The sequence below is a fragment of the Symphalangus syndactylus genome, chromosome 22, assembly GCF_028878055.3.
Source record: "Symphalangus syndactylus isolate Jambi chromosome 22, NHGRI_mSymSyn1-v2.1_pri, whole genome shotgun sequence".
Lineage (NCBI taxonomy): Eukaryota > Metazoa > Chordata > Mammalia > Primates > Hylobatidae > Symphalangus > Symphalangus syndactylus.
In genome coordinates, this window is record NC_072444.2 from 65686362 (window position 1) to 65711969 (window position 25608).

General features: G+C 34.2%; 1 protein-coding gene across 2 annotated transcripts in view; it reads right to left on the reverse strand.

Moving 5' to 3' along the window:
- Positions 1-25608, reverse strand: part of LRP1B (LDL receptor related protein 1B) — a 1943477-nt gene that overhangs the window by 704849 nt on the left and 1213020 nt on the right. For both annotated transcript variants that reach the window (XM_055261032.2, XM_063631317.1), the window contains exon 21: positions 7232-7414. In XM_055261032.2, coding sequence (XP_055117007.1) covers positions 7232-7414 — 183 coding nt within the window. The remainder of the gene's footprint in view (positions 1-7231; positions 7415-25608) is intronic.

The following is a 25608-nucleotide window of genomic DNA, read 5'->3' on the forward strand; positions in this document are numbered from 1 at the left end:
AAATAAATAAAATAAATGAATCTAAAAATGAGCCCTCCTGGACAAAAAGGAGCATTGTTTATTCTTCTTTATAGACAGGACTGAAGGGAAACAAGCAGAGTAGGCCTACAACAAAAGGTTTAAAACTGTCAGCTCACAAGGTCAGGAGATCGAGACCATCCTGGGGAACACGGTGAAACCCTGTCTCTATTAAAAATACAAAAAATTAGCCGGGCGAGGTGGCGGGCACCTGTACTCCCAGCTACTTGGGAGGCTGAGGCAAGAGAATGGCGTGAACCCAGGAGACGGAGCTTGCAGTGAGCCGAGATCTCGCCACTGCACTCCAGCCTGGGTGACAGAGCGAGACTCCGTCTCAAAAAAAAAAAAAAAAAAAAAGTCACTGGGAGGAATCAAGGAAAAATATAGGAGGCTCATAAGAAGAAAAACGCAAAATATTTTATTAGCTTTCTGGCACACAAACAATGAACAGCTTGCCATATTATTTTCATCAGAAATAATTAGAAGTATTCCACAGGGCTGGTTCCAGAAAGAAAAAAAGGGATGTGTTTAGAAATATTTCATATATAATCCATCATATAATTCTAACAAATTCACTATACCATTATAGGATATTTTTGGTTCTAATAATCCAGATTGGTTTTCCACAATGATTAAATTCATCATTTTATTCTGTATTCACTGATACAACAATAGGGGAAAGAAAACAAAACAATGCAAAAATAGACAAGAATAATGTTTTGCCATTCACAGAAGCCCACAGAGAATTTTCATTACACAGCAGATCAGAACAGAGTATGATGCCACTGTTAAAGTTAAATCCACGTGTGCCAGTCAGTAGTGTGTGCCAGTCAGTTCTGTTACATTCTTCTGCTAAAGATCACTTGTGATTAACTAATAACACTACTCTGGAACTTGATTTCAAAATGTATGTTGCTTATTCCAATGGAATCTAGAGTGGAAGGTAGATGAGTCAGCACCAAACTATCACAACTCTTAGAAAGGTAGTCAAAGAAAGGTAGTCAATCAAAAAAGGACACAGTAAAAGTTATGATACCTTCTCAGTCATTCTTCCTAGCCACTTTTTCCCCATACTTAGAGACAATGACAATAGTTTCTTGTGAATGAAAACAGAAATGTTTTTATTATAGAAAGAATAAACTTTTATTTTCTTTTCACTTAAACAATATTACATGCTATGCCCACTCTTGCACGCTTTCACTTTTCACTCAACATGTAATCACAGAGAAGTGTTCACGTCAGTGCATTATAATGACTTCCAAATCTGCAAGGCATTCTACTATACGGAAATATCATGTTTGCACCTAGTGCCCTATTTTGGCCTATTTAGGTTGTTTGGGACATTTAACTATTAAAAGCAATTTAATGGCAAATGAACATTTGAAAATATACTCAAAATAATACATCATTAGGAAGATGCAAATTAAAACAATAATGAGGTACAACTGTACACCTATCAGAACGATGAAAATCTGGAACGGTGACAACACTAAAGGTGTTCAAGGATACAGAGCAACAGAAATTTTCATTCATCACAAGTGAATTAATGCAAAATGGTACAGCCACTCTGAAAGACAGTGCAGCCATTGCTTACAAATACTGAACATACTCTGACCCTACTGTCCTGTAAATGGACTCCTTGGTCTTTACGCAAATGAATTGACAACTTACGTCCACTCAAAAGCCTGTATGGAGATATTTATAACAGCTTTATTCATAATTGCCAGAACTTGGAAACAACAAAGATGTCCTTCAGTGGGTAAATAGATTAAAAAATTGTGGCACAATGGAATATTATTCAAAGCTTAAATAATTCAACTACCAAGCTGTGAAAAGGCATGAAAGAAACTCAAATGCATATTACAAGGTGAAAGAAGTCAATATGGCACGTCTACATACGATGTGATTTCAATGACATGACACTCTGGAAAAGGCAAAACCATAGAGACAGTAAAAAGATCAGAAGCTTCCAGGAGCTAAGGGGGAGGGAAGAATAAACAGGCAGAGTACAAAAGATTTTTAGAGCAGTGAAATTATTCTCCTTGATACTACAATGATGGATACATGTCATCATATATTTGTCAAGACCCATAGAATATACAACATCTAAAGTAAACCCTCATGTAAACCACAGACTTTGGATGAGAAAGATGCGTCACTGTAGGTGCATTGATTATAACAAATGTACCACTTTGGTGCAGTATATTGACAGTAAAGAAAGCTGTGCATGTGAGGGTGGTGGGAGTATATAGGAAGTCTCTGTACTTTCTGCTCAATTTTGCTGTGAACCTAAAATTGGTCTAAAATACAGTCTATTTTTTTTTAAAGTCATAAACATTTTGATATATATTACCCATTTTATTCAGTTCTAAATATTTAAATATATGTATGATTTCTTAGTTAATCCACTGATTATTTTGAGGTATGATCCTAGTTTCCAAATACATTTTTAAAAATCATTCCGCTGTAGATTTCTATTTTGTGTGTGTGTGTGTGTAGAGAATGCTTTTTGTAAACTGCCAATTATTTGAAATACTTTTAAGACTTCTTTGGAACCTAACATATGGTCAAATTTGAAAGACTTTTCTATAACTTTGGTGTATATGGAAGAGTATATATGTATTGGTTTAAGTTTATTAAACACATTTAATAAAGCTTTAAATAAATATCTTTGTACATCTCACTCCTCAAATGCATGAATATATCTATGTGATAAATTCCTAGAGGTGGAATTGTGGGTAAAATTGGAGACACGTAAACATTGAGATATATTGCTTTCCATAGAGGTTTGCCAATCTCCACTGAAAGCAAAGTGTCTGTTTCCTGTACTCTCACCAGCATGGGTATTACTGGGCTTGTTTATTATCAATCAACTGATGTCAAAAGGATGCAATCCCAATATGGTTTTGAACCACATTTCTCTTATAGGTGTTATGGACCAAATGTTTGTGTCCAGACCAAATTCATGTTGACATCCTAATCCCCAATGTGATGGTATTGGGAGGTTTGGGAGGTAATCAGTTACGAGAGTAGAGTTTGCATATCATAAGAAGATTGCCATCTGCAAACTAGGAAGAGTGCCTTAGACAGACACCAGGTTTCCCTGTTCTTGATCTTGGACTTCTCAGTCTTTAGAAGTGTGAGAAATAAAGGTTTGTTGTTTAAACAACCCAGTTTATGATAATTTGTTACAGCAGCCTGAACTAAGATAGTCTCATTTTCCACCTTTTCCTATTGCAATTATTCTGCTTGTCGTATCTGTGCTGAATTCTTAGTCATTTTGGGAGTAATATTTTTTCTTTTTCTTTTTGAAGGTCTCAATGTACTTATTTTTCTGACATATAGCTTATTTTCATTTGGTCATGAATAATTTATTTTGTAATGACTGATTTTAATGAGATAGTTTTCCTCATATATATTAAAATTCTGGTTTGTAATCTCATCTTGGATCAGAACTTTCATTTTCCTCTCTGACTTTGTGAGTTTACTTGTGTCTATCTACAAGCATTGCTGCTTGGACTTTGGCCCACCCCATTATTTTCAGCACTCTTGGTTCAGAAATACAACTTATATTTTTTGAGTGAGATTCTATCCTAAAACAATATTGGACTTTTATCAGATTCAATCTCCAAGCAAGACAGAAGTTCGGCTCAAATGCCATGCCTGTGTCCTCCCATCTCTTTAGGCACATGACTTCATTTAAGTAACTACCGCTGGCAGCAACTAGCAGTGATACGTATAGTTTTTCAACTCTCCTTTCAAAAGCAAATGGAATTTCTCTCCAGGTTCTGATTTCCAGTAATGCCTGCCTCCAGATCTCAGCTTCATGTGGGACAGCTTTATTTCTATTGACCCTAAGATCTGAGTACCCGTTCATTTCTGCTAGCCTACATACCCAACTCAATAAGGTACTCAGCTTTAGCTCAGCACACCACTTGATACTGTGCTATATTTCTGTTACTCAGAGATACATATTTTTTGTTCATCAGGCAGTATCTCTTTTATTTTATCCTGTTATATGTTATCATCACTTCTGTGTGTTGAGAAGTGAAAACAGAGAAGCAGAAAGTTCAGAGTGTAAACTTGAAGTCTCACCTTCCAGGAATTCCTTCTTTATTGTTTTAATGACATTAGAGTACTTGTGTGAATACACAACTATTTATTACCATCCCTATTGATAAGCAATATATTGTTTCTAATTTTTTACTATTAAAAATAAAATGACTCATTGAATATCTTTGTGCATATATAACCTTATACAATCCTACTTTTCTTTACATGAATTTATACAAGTAGGACAGAAGGATTAAATTTACATTCCTACAAATAGCTGGAGGGCCTATTTTCCCAGTACCTTGCCATCACTATGAAGAATGGCATTTCTGAGTTTCTTTTCCATGACAGAGTGACTGAAAATTCACTTCCCTTTTCCCCAGTTATAATACAACTGCCATTTGTTAGTCTGGAGTGTAAGCACTTCTTGGTCAAAAATAGGCCCTTTGAGATTAGAAGTTCTTAAATGATGACTGTTATATTGTACTTGAAGTTAGCTCTCATTCTCATCTTTATAGGAATTTAAAAACCTAATGTGCCTACGTTTTGAACACCAAAAGATGACAATTTATGTATAAAAGAGCTATTCTAATTACCATACATAAATTAATTAGCCTGAAACTTTTGAATGTTCAGCTAACATTTAAAAAAACTTTGAAAATAATCATGAACTTTGGATTAAACATTGTGGGTAGTTTAAAGGTCTTATAGCTTGTAAAACTCAGAATTTAAAGTAAATGAAAAAAATATCAAAAGGTTTGTAGATGAATACATATTTTAAATCATTACTTATATTTGTGGTTCATTTTAATGACTGCAATGTTCATAGAAGTCTGTCATAAATGTGACTTTGTAATTGTGCAACTCTTCTGAAGTTGGATAAATTGTGGTTTACTATATCCAAAACACAGATCAAATTAGAAGCAGATGGATAAATTATTACCTTTCACTTTTTCCTTTTAAAGTGAAACATGTTTTATCACAGTGTTTTTTTACATTAAATTTTTGCTTACCTAAAAACTGGTAGAAACATCTGATGTTTAATTAAAAGCATTATTAAATCGATAATCCAAATCTCAAGTCAACACATATAAAAGTGTTTCAGAAAATTCAGTTCTCTAAAGATAGCCAGCTTTCCTCATCATACTTCAGATTTATTTTGATGTTGAATCATATTCACAGGAAGTTGTTTTATAAGTGTTCATTGCAAAATATCAATACACATTTTAAAATAAATCACAAGCACTTATAATATTCTGTTAAATTTACTTAATCGTACTATTTATTATTTACACGCTTTGTCTGCAAATTTTTTTTCTCAACTAAAAGTTCAAACTAGTTTTTATTAATACATAGCTTTGAGAATTTACATTACTGTGAATCTCCTTATAATTTATTTCCGTATAGAGAAATTGCAGCCTGGTTTTATGTTTCGCATCTAAATTTGCTTTAACAGCATATCCAAGTAATGGAAACTCAGGATTTTCCATATTGGTTTATATTTTGTTTTAACAAAGCTTTGCCAGTTTCTTTTTCATATATATTTTAAAAACTGTTAGCTGCTATATTTTAAGTTAATACAATCAGGAAAATGCCAGAAGTTATAGGGAGAAAATATACACAATATATGCTTTGAAGTATGTTAACTCGAGTCCAATAATTGGCTCTTTGGCATTAGAATTGCCGTATTAAATAAAACCTATTTATGCCATCAATAATTCATTCATTTTACAATAATTCATCTATTAATTTTCAATTAATACATGTTCCAAAAAGACCATTTCCAAACTTAAAATCACATTTTTCTAACAAATAACCCTAAAATTATGACTCTTTATGTAACAATTGAAGAGAGTCACATAATTGTGAAAAATATTGCTGGAAAAAAATGTTTTGGAAACACAATTTCCTTGCTAGGAAAAGGCTTCAGGGAGTATGTATTTATCTACACCTATGTTAGCCTGCATTTATTTTTCTTTTTTCTTATTGGAATATTTAATTGTAACCAAGAGGCATGTTTAAGAAAAGAAAGACAGTGCTTTTTTTACACCTTTAAATGCACATCAGCCACGTGGTTTTCACAGTGTTTTCTTACACCTTTTACAACTTCTTATTTGTACTTTTTGTTAGAATACGTAATAATAGGGAGCAAAAGAAATCACTTAAGAGCTCATGATGAAGCAATTGAAAAACAGTTTCACGTCAAAGAGAGATTCCAGAGATGGTATCATGAAATCTACTGAAAATTATTTCCATGGATTATTTGGAGGATGATACCAACCATTTCACAAATTAAACCATTAAACCACAATAGCTCATTGTAATCTACTTTTCTCTAAACTTCAACACATCATCTGTCATAAAGCGGGAAGAAAATAAGTTTATCATTTCAACTGGAACCCAGTATACACAATAAAATATAGTAGAATGTAAGATATTCTATTACTATAACTTTTCCATTTGGGCTTCCTATTTGTATATACACACACACACACACACACACACACACACACATGCGTGCACGCACACGAAACCAAAATGGAACAGTCATAGTAATACGGTATCTTTGTAAAACACAATGATAGCCTCAATGACTCTCAAATCAAAGCTTTAAATGGCAGTCAGCATCTTCCTCATAATAGAAATAAGCAATAGTACAATAACATTTAGGAAATTAGTTGAAAATAAATATATATAATTCTGTCTTTCTTTTCTAAGTCATCTTCATTTAAATTTTAGGGTGAGGCCTTATCTACAGAAAGAGAAATAATGCCAGCTGGTTTAGCATGCTTATTTCTCTCTTGATTCTGAATTTCCAGATACTGTATTCCAGATTGCCTGGTTTAAAATCCCAAATCTCAAAAATAAATACATTAATTAATTAATTAAATTAAATCCTAAGTCTGACATGTTGGCTCTGTGAGCACGAGCAAGTTAAAAACTTCTCCTTGCCTCATGAATACATGCAGAGAACATTCATAGAATTATGCTAGCCCCATTGATAGTTCTCCCTAAATGTTAGCTATTATTATTATACATGAGCACATCTACCAGAAATACAAGATTACTTTTTACAAAGGTGAGACACAGATTCAGGCTGGGCCAAAGGGACTCCCCACTCAGGGAGCCCCAATAGAAGCCAAAAGAAACGTTCACTTACCTGTACTCCAACAGGAAAACTTGGTTTTGTGGTCACACAATCGTATGGTACCATTGCAACCTTTTTCATCACTACCATCTTCACAATCTTTTTCTCCATCACAGCGCCACAGATCAGGAATGCAATTACCATCAGGGTGGCATTGAAATTCATTTCCATTACAACCGGCAGGAGAACGAATCTCTTAATTTGAAATGAGGAAGAGAGAAGCAGAGGGGAGCAAGATAGGAGAGAAATTATGATTTTACTTGGTAGTTTTTATTTCACGTTTTTTTTCTTTCTTCAGGCATTATTATAATGCTAGAGAGAATACATTTTTACTTTAGATGGTTAATAAGTATAAATATACTCTAGTATTTTCTAATTCATTTAAATAACATTAATAGTCCGATAAAATGATGTTTCTTGCTTCCCGTAAAATTTCTGAAAGTACTATGTACATTAGAAAAGAAGAAGGAAGATAATTTGTGGATATTCTGTTGTGGTCTGTACTCATGTCTAAAGGATAAAACCTTTAAAGGCCTTTCTCTAAGACACATGAATTAGGTTATACACTCTAATCTTAGTGATAAGACCTTGGCTGATTTTCTTATCTTTCTCTGGGTAATTTCTTTCAAATTATTAAGAAGCAAATAACCAAAAACTAATAAGTACTTTCTGACTAACAAAATCTTTGAAGAATAGCATCCAAAAATTTGAGAAATGGATACAAAAAAACAGGTAATAAATATAACTTCTGGACATAGGATTTCAATTCTAGAATCAGAATAGACACTTAAATGTAAGAATTTAATGAAACACTATACATTCAAATTTACCAATTAATAATTCATAACAATGGCCAGGTAACATTATTGCCCCAAATCTGATGATTAAAAATATAGGATAAATTCTGCAGGTAAACATAAATAAAAGTAAGAAAATATAAATGTTGGGATACAGATGTTTGGCAGTTTAACAATTGAATAACGTGACTAATCTGCAGCTTATTAAAATTCATGTTAACATCTAATATTATGAGATATACTAATCTATTTCCAAATACTATGGTAAATAAATATTTTAGTAGATATTTTTAGACCAACGTTTTAATATAACAAATTTATTGTGTATCTTGTATAGCTGTATCTAGCAACTGATGTATAAGCTACCTATAGCAGCAACTGATCTATATAATTATGATTAATTTGAAGCAGGCTCAGGTGAATTTCTCATTATTTATTACACTGGTTTGGTAGATATCTACGGTTATAAATGAAGGTTAATCTAATGTCATAGTTCATAATAACACTGATATCACCAAAGCAGTCATTTACTCTTTTGAGACCTCTATTTGTTCAGTGGGAATGCATCCACAGGGTTGAAGTGAGAATTAAATTAGATATCTATAAAGGATTAATTCAACTACAAAGTTTTGTTGCCGTTATTTTCTATAATATAAATGGGTTAGTTCTTTATTTTTTCTTTATTTAAAGACTGTCAGCAACTATAATCTGTCAGGTGATACAATACTATAAAGATGTGCAAGATGGACTTGACCATACATCCTAAATATTGCTAGTGCAGTAATGCTGAACTAATAAATAACCAAGGAGAAACAACCCTGTGGAAGCAAGGGTAAAGAAGTTCCATTGGTCAAAAACATGAATTGTAAGAGAAAATCACTAGGACTAATTTTCAAAAGTGACCACTGCTAAGAACACATGCAACAATAAAGCACTGAGATTTGGCTTGCTTGAAATCCCCTTCCAAAAACAAAAACTCTATTTTTCTAGTATTCTAGCTATCTAATTCATTCTCACTTTGGACATACCATCTTTATGGTTAGACAAAATACTTGGTTTGCACACACACAATCAATCACACTCAATCAATAAACATGGTAAAATCTGTGCACAAGGGGGAGATATATATATAAAATGTGATATAGCAATTTCCCACCATATTTATCTAGTGTCTGCAGAGTGCCCTATATAGAAATATATTCAATGATTCAAACAAAAGTATTTAGAAAATATTTGGATTAAAGAAAACAATAAGAAATAACAATGCAACAATAAAAAGAAAAATCAATAAACAATATAGTATAACAACTATTTATATCATATTACATTGTATTAGGTATTATACATTATATAGAGATGATTTAAAGTATATTATGGGAGGATGTGCATAGGTTATATGCAAGCACTACATCATTTCATATAAGAAACTTGAGCATTCTTGAATTTTGATATCTTCAGGGTCCTGAAACCAATCCCCAGTGTATATGGAGGAATGACTGTATGGCATAGCTACAGTTCTAAACAGTTATTTTGGGACTGGTTTCATAAACAAGGTATTGTGAAGTCTTTAAGCCTAGGCTATAACTTGAAAATCCTACATTAGTTCAATATTCAGAAAGAAGAAAAGAGACAACTCAGATAGACCTCCAAGGCCCATTCAGCTCTGTGCATCATTCTGTGGTGAAGAGCCCAGCTTCAGTGCAGCCATGAAAGGGCTTTTTGTTCTTCTTTCCTTCTACCTAACTGTCCTCGAAAACAAAACAAAACAAACCTTGGCTCATCTGACTTTTATAGCCTGTAGTATGAGCTCAACCAATAACATTTAAAAATTGTATTTCAGGTAATTGTCAGAGATTTCAAATATTTAATAAAGAATGGAAGGTGTAATCTATTGATTTTTCTACATTCTCCAAAATAAGAATCAAAGACTGGCAGCTCACATATTGAAACTGTTCCTCAGTATGTTTGATAAACACACTATTGGTCTTTTAAAAATCTGAGAATTTCCAGTAAAAACCTAGATTCTCTAGTACTTTGAAAATTAGGGAGCGTCTTGGGCTGGCATCCTTGCAAAGTTAACAGCTGCTACCTGCTTTATATGGGGCCAAACTCAATTACATTAGCACCTTCCTTTTATAAAGATCAAAGCAGAATCTTTGAGGAGAGAGAGTATGCCGTTATTGTCTAAGGTTTTTTCCATTTGCTTTGCTTGCTATAGTTTGATTTATTTGTGCTTCATAAGTGAATCCACTCATTTGTTTTCTTATTCTAAATAAATATTTACTTTATAAATTTAAATACAAATGTTACATTTACCTGGAGATTTTTTTTTTTTTTCTTCTTAAGCTACCCATGTCTGAACCTCTGGATGCTGGCATAACATCTACTAAGGTTCACCACAAACAACTGCATTATAATAATATAAAACAAGAGTATAGTCCAAAGAAGAAAATATAATATTGTGAACTTTCAAACCTAAAGAGGATGACGATTCTCTAATAATGCACTTACACATCACTAATGTGTAACTCCTTGTCTTGGTTATATTATTCTTCCCAGCTTGGATTGCCCTCCTGTCTTCAGAATGTCACCTATTAATGTCCATGATTTTTGCTGTCATTTTTATTTTTGTTGTTTTTGAGACAGGGTCTTGCTCTGTCACCCAGGCTGTAGTACAGTGGTACAATCATGGCTCATTGCAGCCTCAGCCTCCTGGGCTCATACAGTTCTCCCACCTCAGCCTCTCAAGTAGCTGGGACCACAGGTGTGTGCCACCACACCCGGCTAATTAAAAAAAAAAAATCTGTACAGATGGGGTCTCACTTTGTTGCCTTGACTGGTCTTGAACTCTTGGTCTCAAGAGATTCTCCTGCCTCAGTTTCCCAAAGTGCTGGGATTCCAGGCATAAGCCTCTGCACCCAGCTAATGTCCATGATTTTTAGGACTCAATTGACTTTAAAATAATACGTAGGATTGGGTCTATATATTCAGGAACTTCATGAGTAGATTTTAGAGGATTTATAAAAGCTCAGAAATTATACATGATGCTTTTTATTGAATGCATTTTTTTCCCTGTGTCGGAAAGTTAGAGCTTTTCTTGACTCTCAAGGTGGTCTTCAAGAGGAATGCCAAGACCTCACATTTCTCTGAGTGTTTCTTTATCTCCCATCCTGTGTACCTTGCATTGATATGGTAGCTTAGATGGCATTCCATTTTGCTTATGCTTTATATTAATTACATCAGATTGAACCCAGTGGAAAAAGGAATAACCATCAGCTCTTTTTGATTAAAAAATAAATAAATAGGTCAGGCACGGTGGCACACACCTGTACTCCCAGCACTATGGGAGGCCAAGGCAGGCAGATCACCTGAAGTCAGAGTTTGAGACCAGCCTGGCTAACATGGTGAAGCCCCATCTCTACTAAATATACAAAAATTAGCTAGGTGTGGTGGCTCATGCCTGTGATCCCAGCTACTTGGGAGGCTGAGGCATGAGAATCACTTGAACCCGGGAGGCAGAGATTGCAAGGAGCCAAGATTGTGCTGCTGCACTCCAGCCTGGGGACAGAGGGAGACTCTGTCTCAAACAAATAAATGGAATTGCCTATGAAAGCATCCCATGTCACAGAAATGATTAATTTTCCTGTAGCTATGCACATGATAAGTAGCAGAGATGAGATTCAAACCCACATAATTAAACTTTAGAGTCTGCTCAGTTTTATGATTGTACCATTTTTAACTTCTTGTATGGTTTTTCTCATGTAAAAACTCAAGAACAAAAATAGAATTCATTCATATAATAATCAAAAAGCATTTATAAAGCCATTAATTTTTATATTTAAATCATTGCTGCTCAGCCTGTTTGTTTTCTAATAAAATTTATCATTTATTTTGTAAGATCATAATAAAATTTGTTCTTTTACGAAAAGTTCAATACATTACCAGTTGTGTGAGGCAGACTAGTATTACAACGTGGAAGGCTTTTTCTTTTTCTTTTTTATTTTTTTAAGATGGAATCTCACTCTGTTGCCCAGGCTGGAGTGCAATGGTGCAATCTTGGCTCACTGCAACCTCTGCCTCCCGGGTTCAGGTGATTCTCCCACCTCAGCCTCCCCAGAAGCTAGGACTACAGGCACCAGCCATCATGCCTGGCTATTTATTTATTTTTATTTTTTATTTTATTTTATTTTTGTATTTTTGTAGAAGCGGGATTTCACCATGTTGTCCAGGCTGGTCTCGAACTCCTGACCTCCGTTGATCCACCCACCTTGGCCTCTCAAAGTGCTGGGATTACAGGCATGAGTCATTGCGCCCAGTCAGCAGGCATTTTTTAGGCACTGGGATAGAGCAAGGAATAAGACAGAGACTTATTTTCAGAGTCCAGAGTGCTCACCATTACACCATGGAACCATCTGTTCAGAGACTTATTCTCATAAAACTTGAACATGAGCAGAGAAGGGACTATATAGGCTTTTAATAAATAATTATACAAGAAATCAACTAAATTAGTTAAGAAAGTCATAAGTGCTGTGAAAAAAAACGGATCAGAGTAATATTATAGATAGTATAACAGAGAATAACAGACTGGTTATGCTGTGATAACAGATCCATACAAAATCTCTGCATCTTACACATATATACAACTTAATTATGGCTCATTTTACATATCTATTGTGGATCAGTCAGTAGGTGGGCTATCCCTGTGGTTGTCATTCAAAGACCCAAGCTGATGAATAAGAGACCAACTTGAATGTTTGCAGTTGGAGGTGAGAGGGCAACGAGAGTTCTGGATGGTCTCATATCCAACGCAAAAGGAAGATACGTCATTTCTGATCACAATTCATTGACCAAACCTAGTCACATAGCGTGGGGCCCCATCTTATTGGTCCCAGTCAACCACAAAGGTCCCAGGAAGTACAACCTTACTGTGGGCCCAGAAGAGAGAATAAATAGAAATACATTGTCAATGTCATTGATGACTGCCATCAGGAATGACTTGGTTATAGGAAAAATATTAAAAAGGGTGATTACAGAAGGTGACACTTGAGTGAGACCAAAATGACGGGAAAGAGCTAGCCATGAAGATGTTAGGACAAAGAACACACAGAAGGAATAGCAATTGCAAAGACCTCAAAGCAGGAAAGAGCTTAATTTTTACAGAAAAAGAAAAATATATATAATTGTAGTGGGTGAGTAAAAGGAGACCTGAGAGGTAGGTAGGGGTTGACTCTTGCAGAGATTTATCAAAAATTATGCTAAGATAAGTTAAGCACAATAGGTATCTATTAGAGATTTTGAAGCAGAGAAGTGATGGTGATATAATTTAATTTACATCACTTAAAGTTTTTGTGAGCTGCTGTGTGAAAACATGGATTTTACAAGACTTGAGTAGTTGTAGAAAAATCAGATAAATGGGTTTCAGTGGAGTCCAGATGCAAAATGGAAGGCATATTTTTTGCATTTGAGAAGATTTCAGAATAGTGATTATTCAAATAAGTAGGCTACGTAGGCAGTTACAAACAATGTCTTAAATGCTGTGATAGGAGAGAATGACAGGAGAATACACAGAGGGGAAGACTGCCCTGGACTTGGGGATTTCATACTAGGCATTTCTATGACAGAAAATTAATCAGAGTGTTCTGGGTCAGAATTAAGAGTCAGGCAGAGGAAAAAATTAAACGGAACAAAAGATTTTCTGCTCAAAGCCAGCAGTATTAATAAGATTTTGTGCAATGTGTGAGCAGAAGAGGGGAGAAAGAGAAGGCTAGGTTGGTGGGCAAGGCCTAGATCTTGAAAGATCTTGTGTGTTGTGCTGAATGTCTTGGATATAACCTTATAGGCATTTGGGAACCACAGAAAGACTACAGCTAGATTCTGATGTAATGAGACTTGCAGTTTATGTAGATCACTTTGAGACCATTTAAACAATAAATAGAATAAAATCTCTAAGAACCTTCATATTTATAAGGGTTTTATGTATATGCATCTATTTTATCTGCTTGGACACTTAAAGTTTACAGCACAGTCAGATAGACTAACACACATGCGCACACACACACAGTTTTACTTCCCACTTCTCATTCTATTTCCTTACTATAAATTAAAAATATCTCAAACCCATTTCTCAATATCTGTTAGGTTTGGGTGGGTGTTGATGTTTAGGAATGCTGTCATCTTCTGCCACAAAACAGAAAAAAGTCATGAGGTTTTATTATCTCTTGATCTTCTTGCCAAATTTGAAATCCACTTCTGTTAACTATTGTTGATTTTCCTCCGGATGGAGAGCTACATCCCTCTGAAGAACCTATGATGACCATTCCAGCTTGAGTTCCAAGCCTGTATGGTTCCCCAGAGTCCCAGTTTTTTAAGCATCAGGGCTTGGCACACAATCTATCTTTGTAATAGATAGCCGTTGAGCTTGTCCCAACGGACTGTTAAAATGATGACTATTTATATGTATATGTGCATGCTGTTTTACTGTTATGTTTTCATGTTGCTGATGCCAGTTATATTTTTAACTAATACAATTTTATTGTATTTTTGCCCCGAAGCTATTTAAACCAAGCATACAATTTGCGGAATCTGATAAATAAGTAAATACAGAGCCCTGAAGGAAATGTGGCAACTGCTAGTAGAATTTATCCCAATATTTAAATGAATTCACTGTGACCAAATATTTATAGTTAGAAGACTAGCAACTGTACAGTGACAGAAAGAAAACCTATTTTCCTCCTAATGTAAAAAAAATGAAAACTAGTATTGCAAAAATCATACATATAACTATTTTTATTCAGAATATACTTTTTGGTATATAAAAATTGTTAAAGCCCCCTTAGAAAATAGCCAAGAATGACGCTGCAAATACAATGGAATATTTAAATTGTGAGGCCAATCTGAGAGAGAAGTCTTTTTCTTTTTTAATTATTTTAATGGAGTTTACACCTTTAACTTGTCATTCATTGTAAAGTGCTTTGAAAATTAAAAAGCACTGTATATTCGATGTACACAGAGCTCCCCGTTATAATCACCATGTGTCAGTCCTTGCTCTGTTCTTAGCTTTTCTGTGAATCACTACGTATTAATAATTCCTGCACCTAAGGCAGCCTTTTGCTGCAGATTTCTTCTCCAGACATTCTTCTCCAGCCCTGACACTACCTAGAAGCTGGTCTGGCAGCACATCCATAGCCTCATTCTGTTAACTAACAGAATGTGGACATACCTTTGTCTGTTCAGGTCTGAGGGGAACCTTAATATCCCCCTAAGGAGTTTAGCCTGCCCTCAGTTTCTAGAGATCCTCAGCAGACAGATGCTTATTAAAAGCCACCTCCCAGACTTTGGGCTAACTGGTTTGTGTTGGGATTGGTGATTGTCCTGCTCTTTTCTATGTAATGTGGGATAAACTCCCTAGGGGATGTTGCCTACCTGATGTAGTATGAACTCTGTTGTGAACGAACAATGCAGTCAAGCCTAAGTCTTTCTTCTTAAATCAACTTGTCCTTATCCCATTGGACCTTCATGACTGCCTATAGGTCATCTGGATTTACCGTATTTCTTGGTTTATTATTCACATGTCACTTCCCTACCTTTAACCTCATACAGACATCCAGAGCATGGATTTTGTGTTTTCCCTTTAATTCCAACAAACTCCTTTTACCTCCTTATATGTAGTCACCACTGGAGATTATCCTGATAAGATATTGGATGAAACCATCAAAATTCGTCATGAGTACATAGACTTTAGGACTTAACGATAAGTGAAAAAAAAATACAAGATTTCAAGACTTTATATAGGTTTACTGTCTGAGTCAGTTAGAAAAGTTTAGTAGAAGGGAATGGAAAATAATGTGTGGATAACTAGGCAGAAGTTAAATTATCTTTAGTGTTCAAAACAGACATTCAAAGAATAAGTTGAAACGAAGGGTTCTAAATATCACCCTAGTAAGTTAAAGTATTATCGAAGCAAAATCTACATAAAACACTGATTTAGTTCATTAAAATTTTATGTTTTGACATCTAGAACATCATGAACATTTCATTTAAAATATAAGTATCGGAAGAATGATGAACTCTTACATTGTCTAAATATAAGTGGATAGATGCATTAATCTGCTGAATTGGCTATGTAAAGTAATTGAGAAATCAAGTTTCCCATTCACTGTTTGTATTAACCAATCAACTTAACAGATATGTTAGTTATCAAATATTAAGTAAAACAAATTGCAATGTGGATAGGCTACATTTGGAAATTACTGTTTGGTTTACCAGTGTGCCTAGTGGTAGCAAATATTTTCTAGGAAAAAAACTGAACAAAAGATATTATTTAATTTGATCTTTAAAAATGATGTCAAACACTTTGTAGAAAGAATTTGCATGAGCACATACTTATGAGAGATCTCTGTGAGGGAGGGATGGAGAATATAATTAAAAAATTATTAATAATTTATTTATTCTTACTTTATCCCTTTCTTCTCCCTTTTGTCTTTGTCCCATGAATTTGATATTCTATAATATATAGGTGTAGAATTATTCAAGATTACAGATCTTTATGTCTCCTTGTGTTCTAAATGAGGGGTCACCAAGCTGCAACCTGCAAACTAATTCCAGTCTACCACATGTTTGTGTAAATAAAGTTTTATTGGAACCCTGACACACTCATTTGTTGACATATTGTCTAGGGTTGCTTCCATGCTACAACAGCAGCTTTGAGTAGTTACAATAGGCAAAGCCTAAAATATTTACTGTCTACTCCTTTACAGAATAGGTTTGCCCACCCTTGTTCTAAACTATTCTAAATATTGTTTGTGATTCACAGAACATGATATTCAAGTATATACATATCAACAATAACAACCTAGGCACAGTGGCTAATTCCTTTAATTCCAGTGCTTTGGGAGGCTGAAGTAGGAGGATCACTTGAAGTCAGGAGTTTGAGACCAGCCTAGGCAATATGGTGAGACTCTGTCTCTACAATTTTTTTTTTTCTTAACTAGCAGGGCATGGTGGCATGCACCTGTAGTCCCAGCTACTCAGGAGGCTGAGAGGGGAGGATTGCTTGAGTTCAGTACTAGGTTTCAGTGAGCTGTGATTGTGCCAGTACACTCAATCCTGGGTGAAAAAGCAAGACACTCTCTCTCTATATATATACACGCACACGCACACACACACACACACATATATGTGTATCTACATATTCTGATACCAGAATGTTCCAGAGTATTAAATGCACAGAATACTGTATTAATTTACGTGGATGCTTTTAGGCATCAAAGTTATTCATAAAAAGATTTTGGATGTACATAATGGCAATACATCTTCCTTAGGTAGCCATGCATGCACAAATGCCAACCTAGACTTCAAATAAATATCCTAACAAAAAGTGAATGATCTGTTCAGTATAGTGCAGGAATATAATATCTAAATGCAAATTCAGTTGAGGCTTCATATAAATAAGAAAACAAATGCTGACAGGTCAAACAGGTTCTAAAGGAAGCTAAATACCAACTACTTCTCAAAGAAAAGGCAGCACTTTATCCCATTGCTTATTTCTTTATTATCACAAAAGCATGGACATGTCTCATTACTAAGGAGTGAAGTCATTATTTTTTAGGTTATTCGTGTCTTTTGTCTCTATGTTGTTTATTTTTTGCTGAATGCCTGAAATCCTACCATTTTAATAGTCATTAATCATAACTTGAGATTAGGGAACCAGAATTTAAAGACTATGGAAATTAATTGACTTTTGTCATTTTTAAAGCTCTGGTAAAAAAGCAGGACAACAGGGTGAGGTTCTTCATTAAAATTAGGTCTTTACGCTATTAATTATATCTTTAACAAAACAAGGGATGTTACTCTGATGTCAAAGTACATAATAATTGTCTTACTAAAAAAAGCTAAATTTATCCAGAAATACAGGTGGACCCAATACCAATTTTCTGCATAGTAAAAATAAAGATAATTGGCTTCTTTCTTTCTATTCTTATGAACCATGTTCTAATATTTTATTTTTTAAATTACAGTTACTGGTTTTAATTTTCATGATAAGCACATTGTTAGAAATAGGCTTTGTTATTAAGTGATTCAAAAGCCTTGAGTTTTCTTTACTTCTGATGTAAAGACATCAGTTGGTTTCAATATTAAGGTTAAAATGACCTTTAAAGAGATATTTTGTCTTGGAAAACAAAAAGAGGTTTCCTATGGATAAAATCCATTAATAATTAACATTGTTTATATATCTCAGTGGTATTATATTCTAAGGAAAATAAATCAATCTGTGAGAGAATAAAGTTAAGCCAGACAATTTGTATTTCATTGAAAATAGATATTATACTTCTCTAAAATTAGAACTTAAGTTTTACTTTAATTGTATTTTATGAGAAAATAATCCACAGTTTTATTACAAGTAAATAGTCAAAAAAATCAGGACAGGAGCAGATGATTTTGCCGAGTGTATAACACATAATTTGGGAATGCCCCTAAATTCAAAGCCAATGCTTTATTCTCAATAAAATTTAGTTACTGAAAAATAACAGCAGTTGTTTTTGCACTATGTGTTTGTCTTGGTAAAAATGAATTGAATGAGGATTATAGAAAGACAGCAGAATAGAAAGCAACAGGAATACATCTCTCCACCCAGACAACAATTGCACTGGCAGGATCTTTCTAATGCAAACTATTTTGGAACTCAAGTCTACTGAACCCTTGCAACTTCCAGGGTAAGGCTTAGACGGTAAATTGTAGTTAATTTAGGTTAGTTTCAGCTCTTAGCACAGTCACATCTATGAATCCCTCAAACCCCAGTTCTATGGCAAACAAGCAGGCCTGTATTCCTGGAGCAGCTTGCACACAGCTTGTGTGATCCAGAGTAGACAGAGAGGATCTGCCCTCCAAATTCTGGGATCTGTGCTTTGATTACCGACTGTTGTCACTGATGGCAAAGGTGCAAAGAGGTGGTGGCCATTGTCATTGCACTTCTCTCCATCATTACAAGTCCCTCCATTTCTAGCTGAAGTGGCTTCCAGGGAATTTTAAGAGCCAGTGCCCACTTTCTTTCATTTCATTTTACTCAGTTCCCCTTTTGGGAGCTAGATATAAAAGACTAGGACGTTCAAACACAACCACCTATACAGATGAAATTAGAAAGTTACTGTGTATACCAAGGGAAAGTCACAGGCTAAGAAAGACCTGAAAAGACCTTAAGTTTATACCCCAGGGTAATCTGTGGCACAGAGATAACCTACAGCAATTTAAGGGGAATAATCTGATTTCCAGAGTTATCACATTATTAGACTCAAATTTCTAGTTTTCAACAACAAAAACAAAAATCACAAGGCATGCAAAGAAGAGTATATTATTCGAAGGCCCATTCAAAGAAAACAAAATAAACTGATGAAAAGTATCTCTGACAAAGATCTAACGGTAGATCAACTAGACAAAGAATTTAAAACAACTGGCTTAAAGATGCATAAAAAAGTCAAAGAAGATGTGAAGGAAGTCAAGAAACAATGGATGAACAAATGAAATATCAAAAGATATTTTGATATCTTTAAAGGGATAAGCCTAAAAAGAAACCAAAAAACATTTGGAGATGAAAAGTACAATAACTAAAATGAAAAATTCACTAAAGAGATTCAAAGGCAGATTTGAGCTGGAAGGAGAACAAACAGGCAGATTTGAAGATAGGACAATGGAACTTATTGATCTGAGGAAAAGAGGGAAAAAAATCAAAGAAAACTGAACACAGTATAAGAGACTTGCAGGGCACCATGAAGAAGAGCAATGTATAAATTTTCCAGAAGAAGAGGGAACGGGGCGAGAATATTTAAAGAAAACTTTAAAGTTTGATGAAATACATGAAATACATGAATATATACATCCAAGAAACTCAACCATCCCCAAGTAGGATAAATTCAAAGAAATCTACACCAACATACATTATAAGCAAACTATCTAAAGAAAAAATCTTGAAAGCAGCAAGTGAGAAGATACTCATCACATATGAGAGATCCTCAGTACGATTATCAACAGATTTTTCATTAGAAGCTTGGATAGCAGTGTGGGCTGATACATATATCCAAGTTTCTGGTGAGAAATCTGCTGATATATACACACACACACATATGTACATATATATGTGTGTGATATGTTAAGTGTATATATACACACACACATATACATACATATACCTATATATGTATATCAGCTTAGACTGATTCTGTGTGTGTGTGTGTGTGTGTAAATTCAAAGTGTCAAAAGAAAAAAAAAACTTGCCTGGGCGTGGTGGCTCATGCCTGCAATCCTGGCACTTTGAGAGGCAGAGCAGGGCAGATCACTTGAGGTCAAGAGCTCGAGACCAGCCTGGTCAACACGGTAAAACCCCGTCTCTACCAAAAATACAAAATTTAGCCAGATATGGTGGCATATATTTGTAATCCCAGCTACTTTGGAGGCTGAGGCAGGCAGATTGCTTGAACCTGGGAGGTGGAGGTTGCAGTGAGCTGAGATTGTGCCACTGCACTCCAGCCTGGTTGACAGAGGGAGACTCCATCTCAAAAAAAAAGAAAAGAGAGAAGATAAACAAAATCCTGTCATCCAAGAATCCTGTATTTGGCAAAACTGCCCTTCAAAATTGAGGGTGAAATTAAGACCTTCCCAGATGAACAGATGAACAAAAGCTTAGGGAATTCCTTACCACTAAACCTTCCCTGCAAGAAATACTCAAGGGAGTTCTCCGGTGAAATGAAAGGACAACAGAGAGTAACCTGAAGGTATATAAAGGAATAAAAATCACAAGAAAGGTAAATATATGGGCAATTACAAAGTCTAGTATCATTTTAACAGTGACTTGTACTATACTTCTTGTTTCCTCCATGATTTAAAAGACTAACTTTGAAAAAAATGTTATTCTAAAAGCTAGCATTATTGTACCTTTTGTGTGAAAATCACATTTTGTTTTCTACACAATTTAAAAGATTAATGCATTTTTAAAAAAATTCTTAGTTTTTATTTCAGACCCGCAATGCATTAGGTTGGTGCAAAAGTAATTGTGTTTTTTGCTATTAAAAGTAATGGTAAAAACCGCAATTACTTTTGCACCAACCTAACATAAGGCTGTGATTTTGTGACATCAATAACTGAAAGGAGTGGAGACAGGGATGTAAAGAAGCAGAGTTTTTGTATGTTGTTGAAGTTAAACTGCTATAAATATAAATTAGAGTGTTATAACTTTAGGATGTTAAGTGTAATCCCATGATAACCACAAAGATAATAGCTATAGAATATACACAAAAGCAAATGAGAAATAAATTTAAACATTTCATCACAAAATGCCAACTAAACATAAAAGGGCAGTGATGCAGGAATTGAAGAACAAAAAGTACCAAAGAGTACATAGGAAACAAATGGTAAAATGACAGAAGCCCCTCCTGATCATTCAAGACTTAACAAAGGAAGGAAATATGGACATATGCTGCTACAGTATGGAAGAAACCTGGTGACAGTGTGCTAAGTAAAATAAATCAGTCACAAACAAAAACAAATACTGCAGGATCCCACTTATATTAGATACTTAGAGTTATAAAAAGCATAGACACAAAAAGTAGAACGGTGGCTTCTGGGAACTAGAGAGAAGGAAGAATAGGTAATTATTGTTTAATGGGTAGAGTTGCAGTTTTGCGAGATGACAAGATTTCTAGATATGAAGGAGTGTTGATGCTCGTACAACAATATGAATGTATTTAATACCACTGAAATGTGCACTTAAAATCTTTAAGATGGTAAATTTTGTGCTATGCATATTTTAGAACAATTAAAACAATGTTCTCATGAAAGAAACAGAAGAAGTGACTGAGTGTGTACAGTATTTATCGTGTTTTCTATGTGATAAGGATTCAAGTATGCTGCTAAAGATGGTGGGTTAGCTGAGAAAGGGTATGATATAGATTGGAAGTAAAAATATATTGGTTTCAATTTCCTTTCTCTCTATGCCTAAATATGTAATCTCAGTTTTCCATTAAAAATCAAGTTTTGAAAGCTGCATTGCTTCGAGTGGATTCAACCTCCCTTGGTAGGACATTGTGTGGGTTTTTTTTTTTTTTTGGTACCTAGTATTGTCAGAACTACCTTGATTTTCCACAAAGAACGTTAGCACGATTGTTTGAAGCCAGAATCTCCCCCAAAAATGTCCTTATGGTTCAAAAGTCACTGTCTCAATCAACATCTCCAACACAGGATGCCATCAGCTCCTTCCAGGAAGCAGCATAAATGTTCTTGCTACCATTATATACTCATAAGGATAAGATTTTAGCTTGCTGAGACCTTTTCCTCATCTACACAATAAAATAACTGAACTAAATGATCTTAATTTTCTTCCAGCTTCCTATTTTTTTTAATGTATGAGATAAAACTTTCATGAAAGACAAATATGGTCTTTGTGTGTACTGAAGAAATAGTGTGAGAATATCCACAACTACTGCAATGAAAAAGTCCTATAATCTATTTTATCAAGGTGAATTATGAAAAGTAAAGGAGAATAGAAACAAAAGAGACAGACAGACTTATTGTAACTATTTAATATAAGGGCCTAGATCCCTTCCAGTGCTCTTTGTGAAATTTCATTACAGTGATCTGTAGTAAGTAGAAATGCCTTTCTTTTGTCATCTTTCACTGAAATTGAGTATGCAATTGAGAGCAAGGTAGCACTTACTGGGGGCTCATTTAAATGTTAATTCACAGAAAGTTAGGGGAAAAAAGAGATTATATTCTATAGCTGCAGACACAGGTGACTGGATATAGGAATAAAGAGCAGTCAGTCTTTGGAACTTCAGCTGCATAATCTTGGGAAAATATCTAAACCTCCCTGAATAGTACTTACTGTGAAGATTAAATGAAGTAACAAATATAAAATGTTGGACAATTAGTGGGTCACTAACATACATTAACTCCCTTTCTTCCCCTATATTATCACCAGTATCTTCTCACGGGCATTTATTGCTAAATGATATATACAGAAATATTTAAAATTTTTCTATCTTTCTGAAATTCACTATTTATTGGGCAAAGAGGACATAAACAAAAGAAATAAACAATAACAAAAGATATGGAAGACAGCCTGTCAGTTTTATTTTATTGAATCCTGAGCTGAAATTTCCAGTATTTATTGAATAAATGAAAATGATTACATTGTACTAAGAAAATGTACAAACTCGATTGATACGATTAGTCTTGTATATTATCATAACACTAAACTCTACGATCTGGGGGTAAGATAAAGAAAGAGAAAAAAAGTACTCAAGGGATGGATTCTGAGAGTCTAATCAAATTTTGTGTCCAAGAAATACACTCTTTTATTCAACAATTATTTACCGTGCATTCACAGTATCAAATATCATGCTTAACTGTAAAAGTACAAACACAACATAAAATTAATCTAGTTTTCTTCTTAGATCTGAGAACAAGAAATCAGTGAGGAAAATGAACGAATGAATGAATGAATGAATGGATGAATGAGTAAATAAAAAAAAGCCAAAGGAGATGTTTCCAAAGCAGAAGCAAAGATAAACAGTTAAAACAGAAGAATAAGAGCATGTGTGAGGATGTATATTAATAATATTACACAATTAGCTGCCTAGTGGATTTAGAAACTTGTTAAAGATTATTTATAGTATTTATAATTATATTATAAATATATTTATAATTGTATTATAAATATATTATAATATATTTGTAATTGTATTATAAATATATTATAATATATTTATAATACAAAATTATATTATAAATATATATTTATAATACAAAATTATATTATAAATATATATTTATAATAAATTTAAATTGTAGGTCTATACATACTTACTTTTATATTTGCATTTAAACTGTATTTACTATGTAAATAAGATATCACATATGACCCAGCATTACTCTGAGTGTTCACTTAATACAGCAGGCAATAAATATTCCCTTTTCAGATACCCTAAAAGAAGGTATTAAAGAACAATGACAATAAACCAGAACAATGACAATAAACCAGGGTCAGATGTCATGTCCCCTCAAAATAAAGAAAATCCAAACATTTAAGGAGTATTTGAGTTACTTTTAGTTGCAATTAGAAAATATAGGTAAATTTTTTTTTAGGAAAATCATGTTTCTTTCTTTATCAAGGACATGCTGAATTATTTGGTGGTAATTTTGTTGTTGTTGTTGTTGAGACAGTTCTCAATCTGTCACCCAGGCTGGAGTGCAGTGGTGCAGTTTCAGCTCACTGCAACCTCCATCTTCCAGGTTCAAATGATTCTCGTACCTCAGCCTCCAGAGTAGCTGAGACTACAGTTGTGCCACCATGCCTAGCTAATTTTTGTATTTTTTGGCAGAGACAGGATTTCATCATGTTGGCCATGCTGGTCTCTAACTCCTGACCTCAAGTGATCTGCCTGCTTCAGCTTCCCAAAGTGCTGTGATTACAGGGATGAGCCACCACGCTCAGCCTGTTTGGTGTAAATTGTTACAGACATTTCTGAATAGAAATTTACCAGGAGAAATAGCTATCTAAAGATACTGAACAATTTTTTATATGTTTATTTCAAAAATGGCTTATTCTGGGGGTGAAATATGGTTGAGATTTCCCCAAAAAAGTGTAGTGAAAGTTTACATAATTCAAATGAATTAAACGGTCAACAATGAGATGAGATTAATTTTATATTTGGTATTTAATAGATGTGATGTATATCCAGACTCTCCTTATTTTACTATTCTGGCCAGAGAGTTAATGACTTATAAGAAAAGACTAAAGTTTCAGGATAACTTTATTCTTCATGTCCTTATAGGTAAATTCACCTTTTCACAAGAACCTTCCAATACATAAATATAAATGGTCAGACCTGAGCTTTAGAGGAAGTTCCCTCATACCAAATTCTGAAGGGATCCAGCCTTACTTATTTTTCCATTGAGACAGACTGTTCACCAAGTCTATCATTGATGGGCATTTGAGGTGATTCCATGTCTTTGCTATTGTAAATAGTGCTGCAATGAACATACATGTGCATGTGTCATTATAATAGAATGATTTATAATCCTTTGAGTATATACTCAGTATTGGGATTGCAGGGTCAAATGGTATTTCTGGTTCTAGGTCTTTGAGGAATCGCTACAGTGTCTTCCATAATGTTTGAACTAATTTACATTCCCAACAACAGTGTAAAAGTGTTCCTATTTCTCCATGGCCTTGCTAGCATCTGTTTCTTGACTTTGTAAGTGATCACCATTCTGACTGGCATGAGATGGTAATCTCATTGTGGTTTTGATTTGTATTTCTCTAATGATCAGTGATGTCAACATTTTTTTCATATATTTGAAACAGTGTTTTCTGAGTATACATCTTCCTTGTCTATAAGAAGTTTGGAAATTAGAAAAAGAAACAGCATGACACTAAGAGAAAAAAAAGTGGGTATAAATTAATCTAGGAGAAACTATTCATTTGTACTTTCCCATGTATTAACCATATTGATGATGAAAAATGGATCATCACTATAGAACTCCTTTTTAAAGAAAAAGGTAAGGAAGAGAACAAGACATCTGACTAGACCCAGCCAAGATACT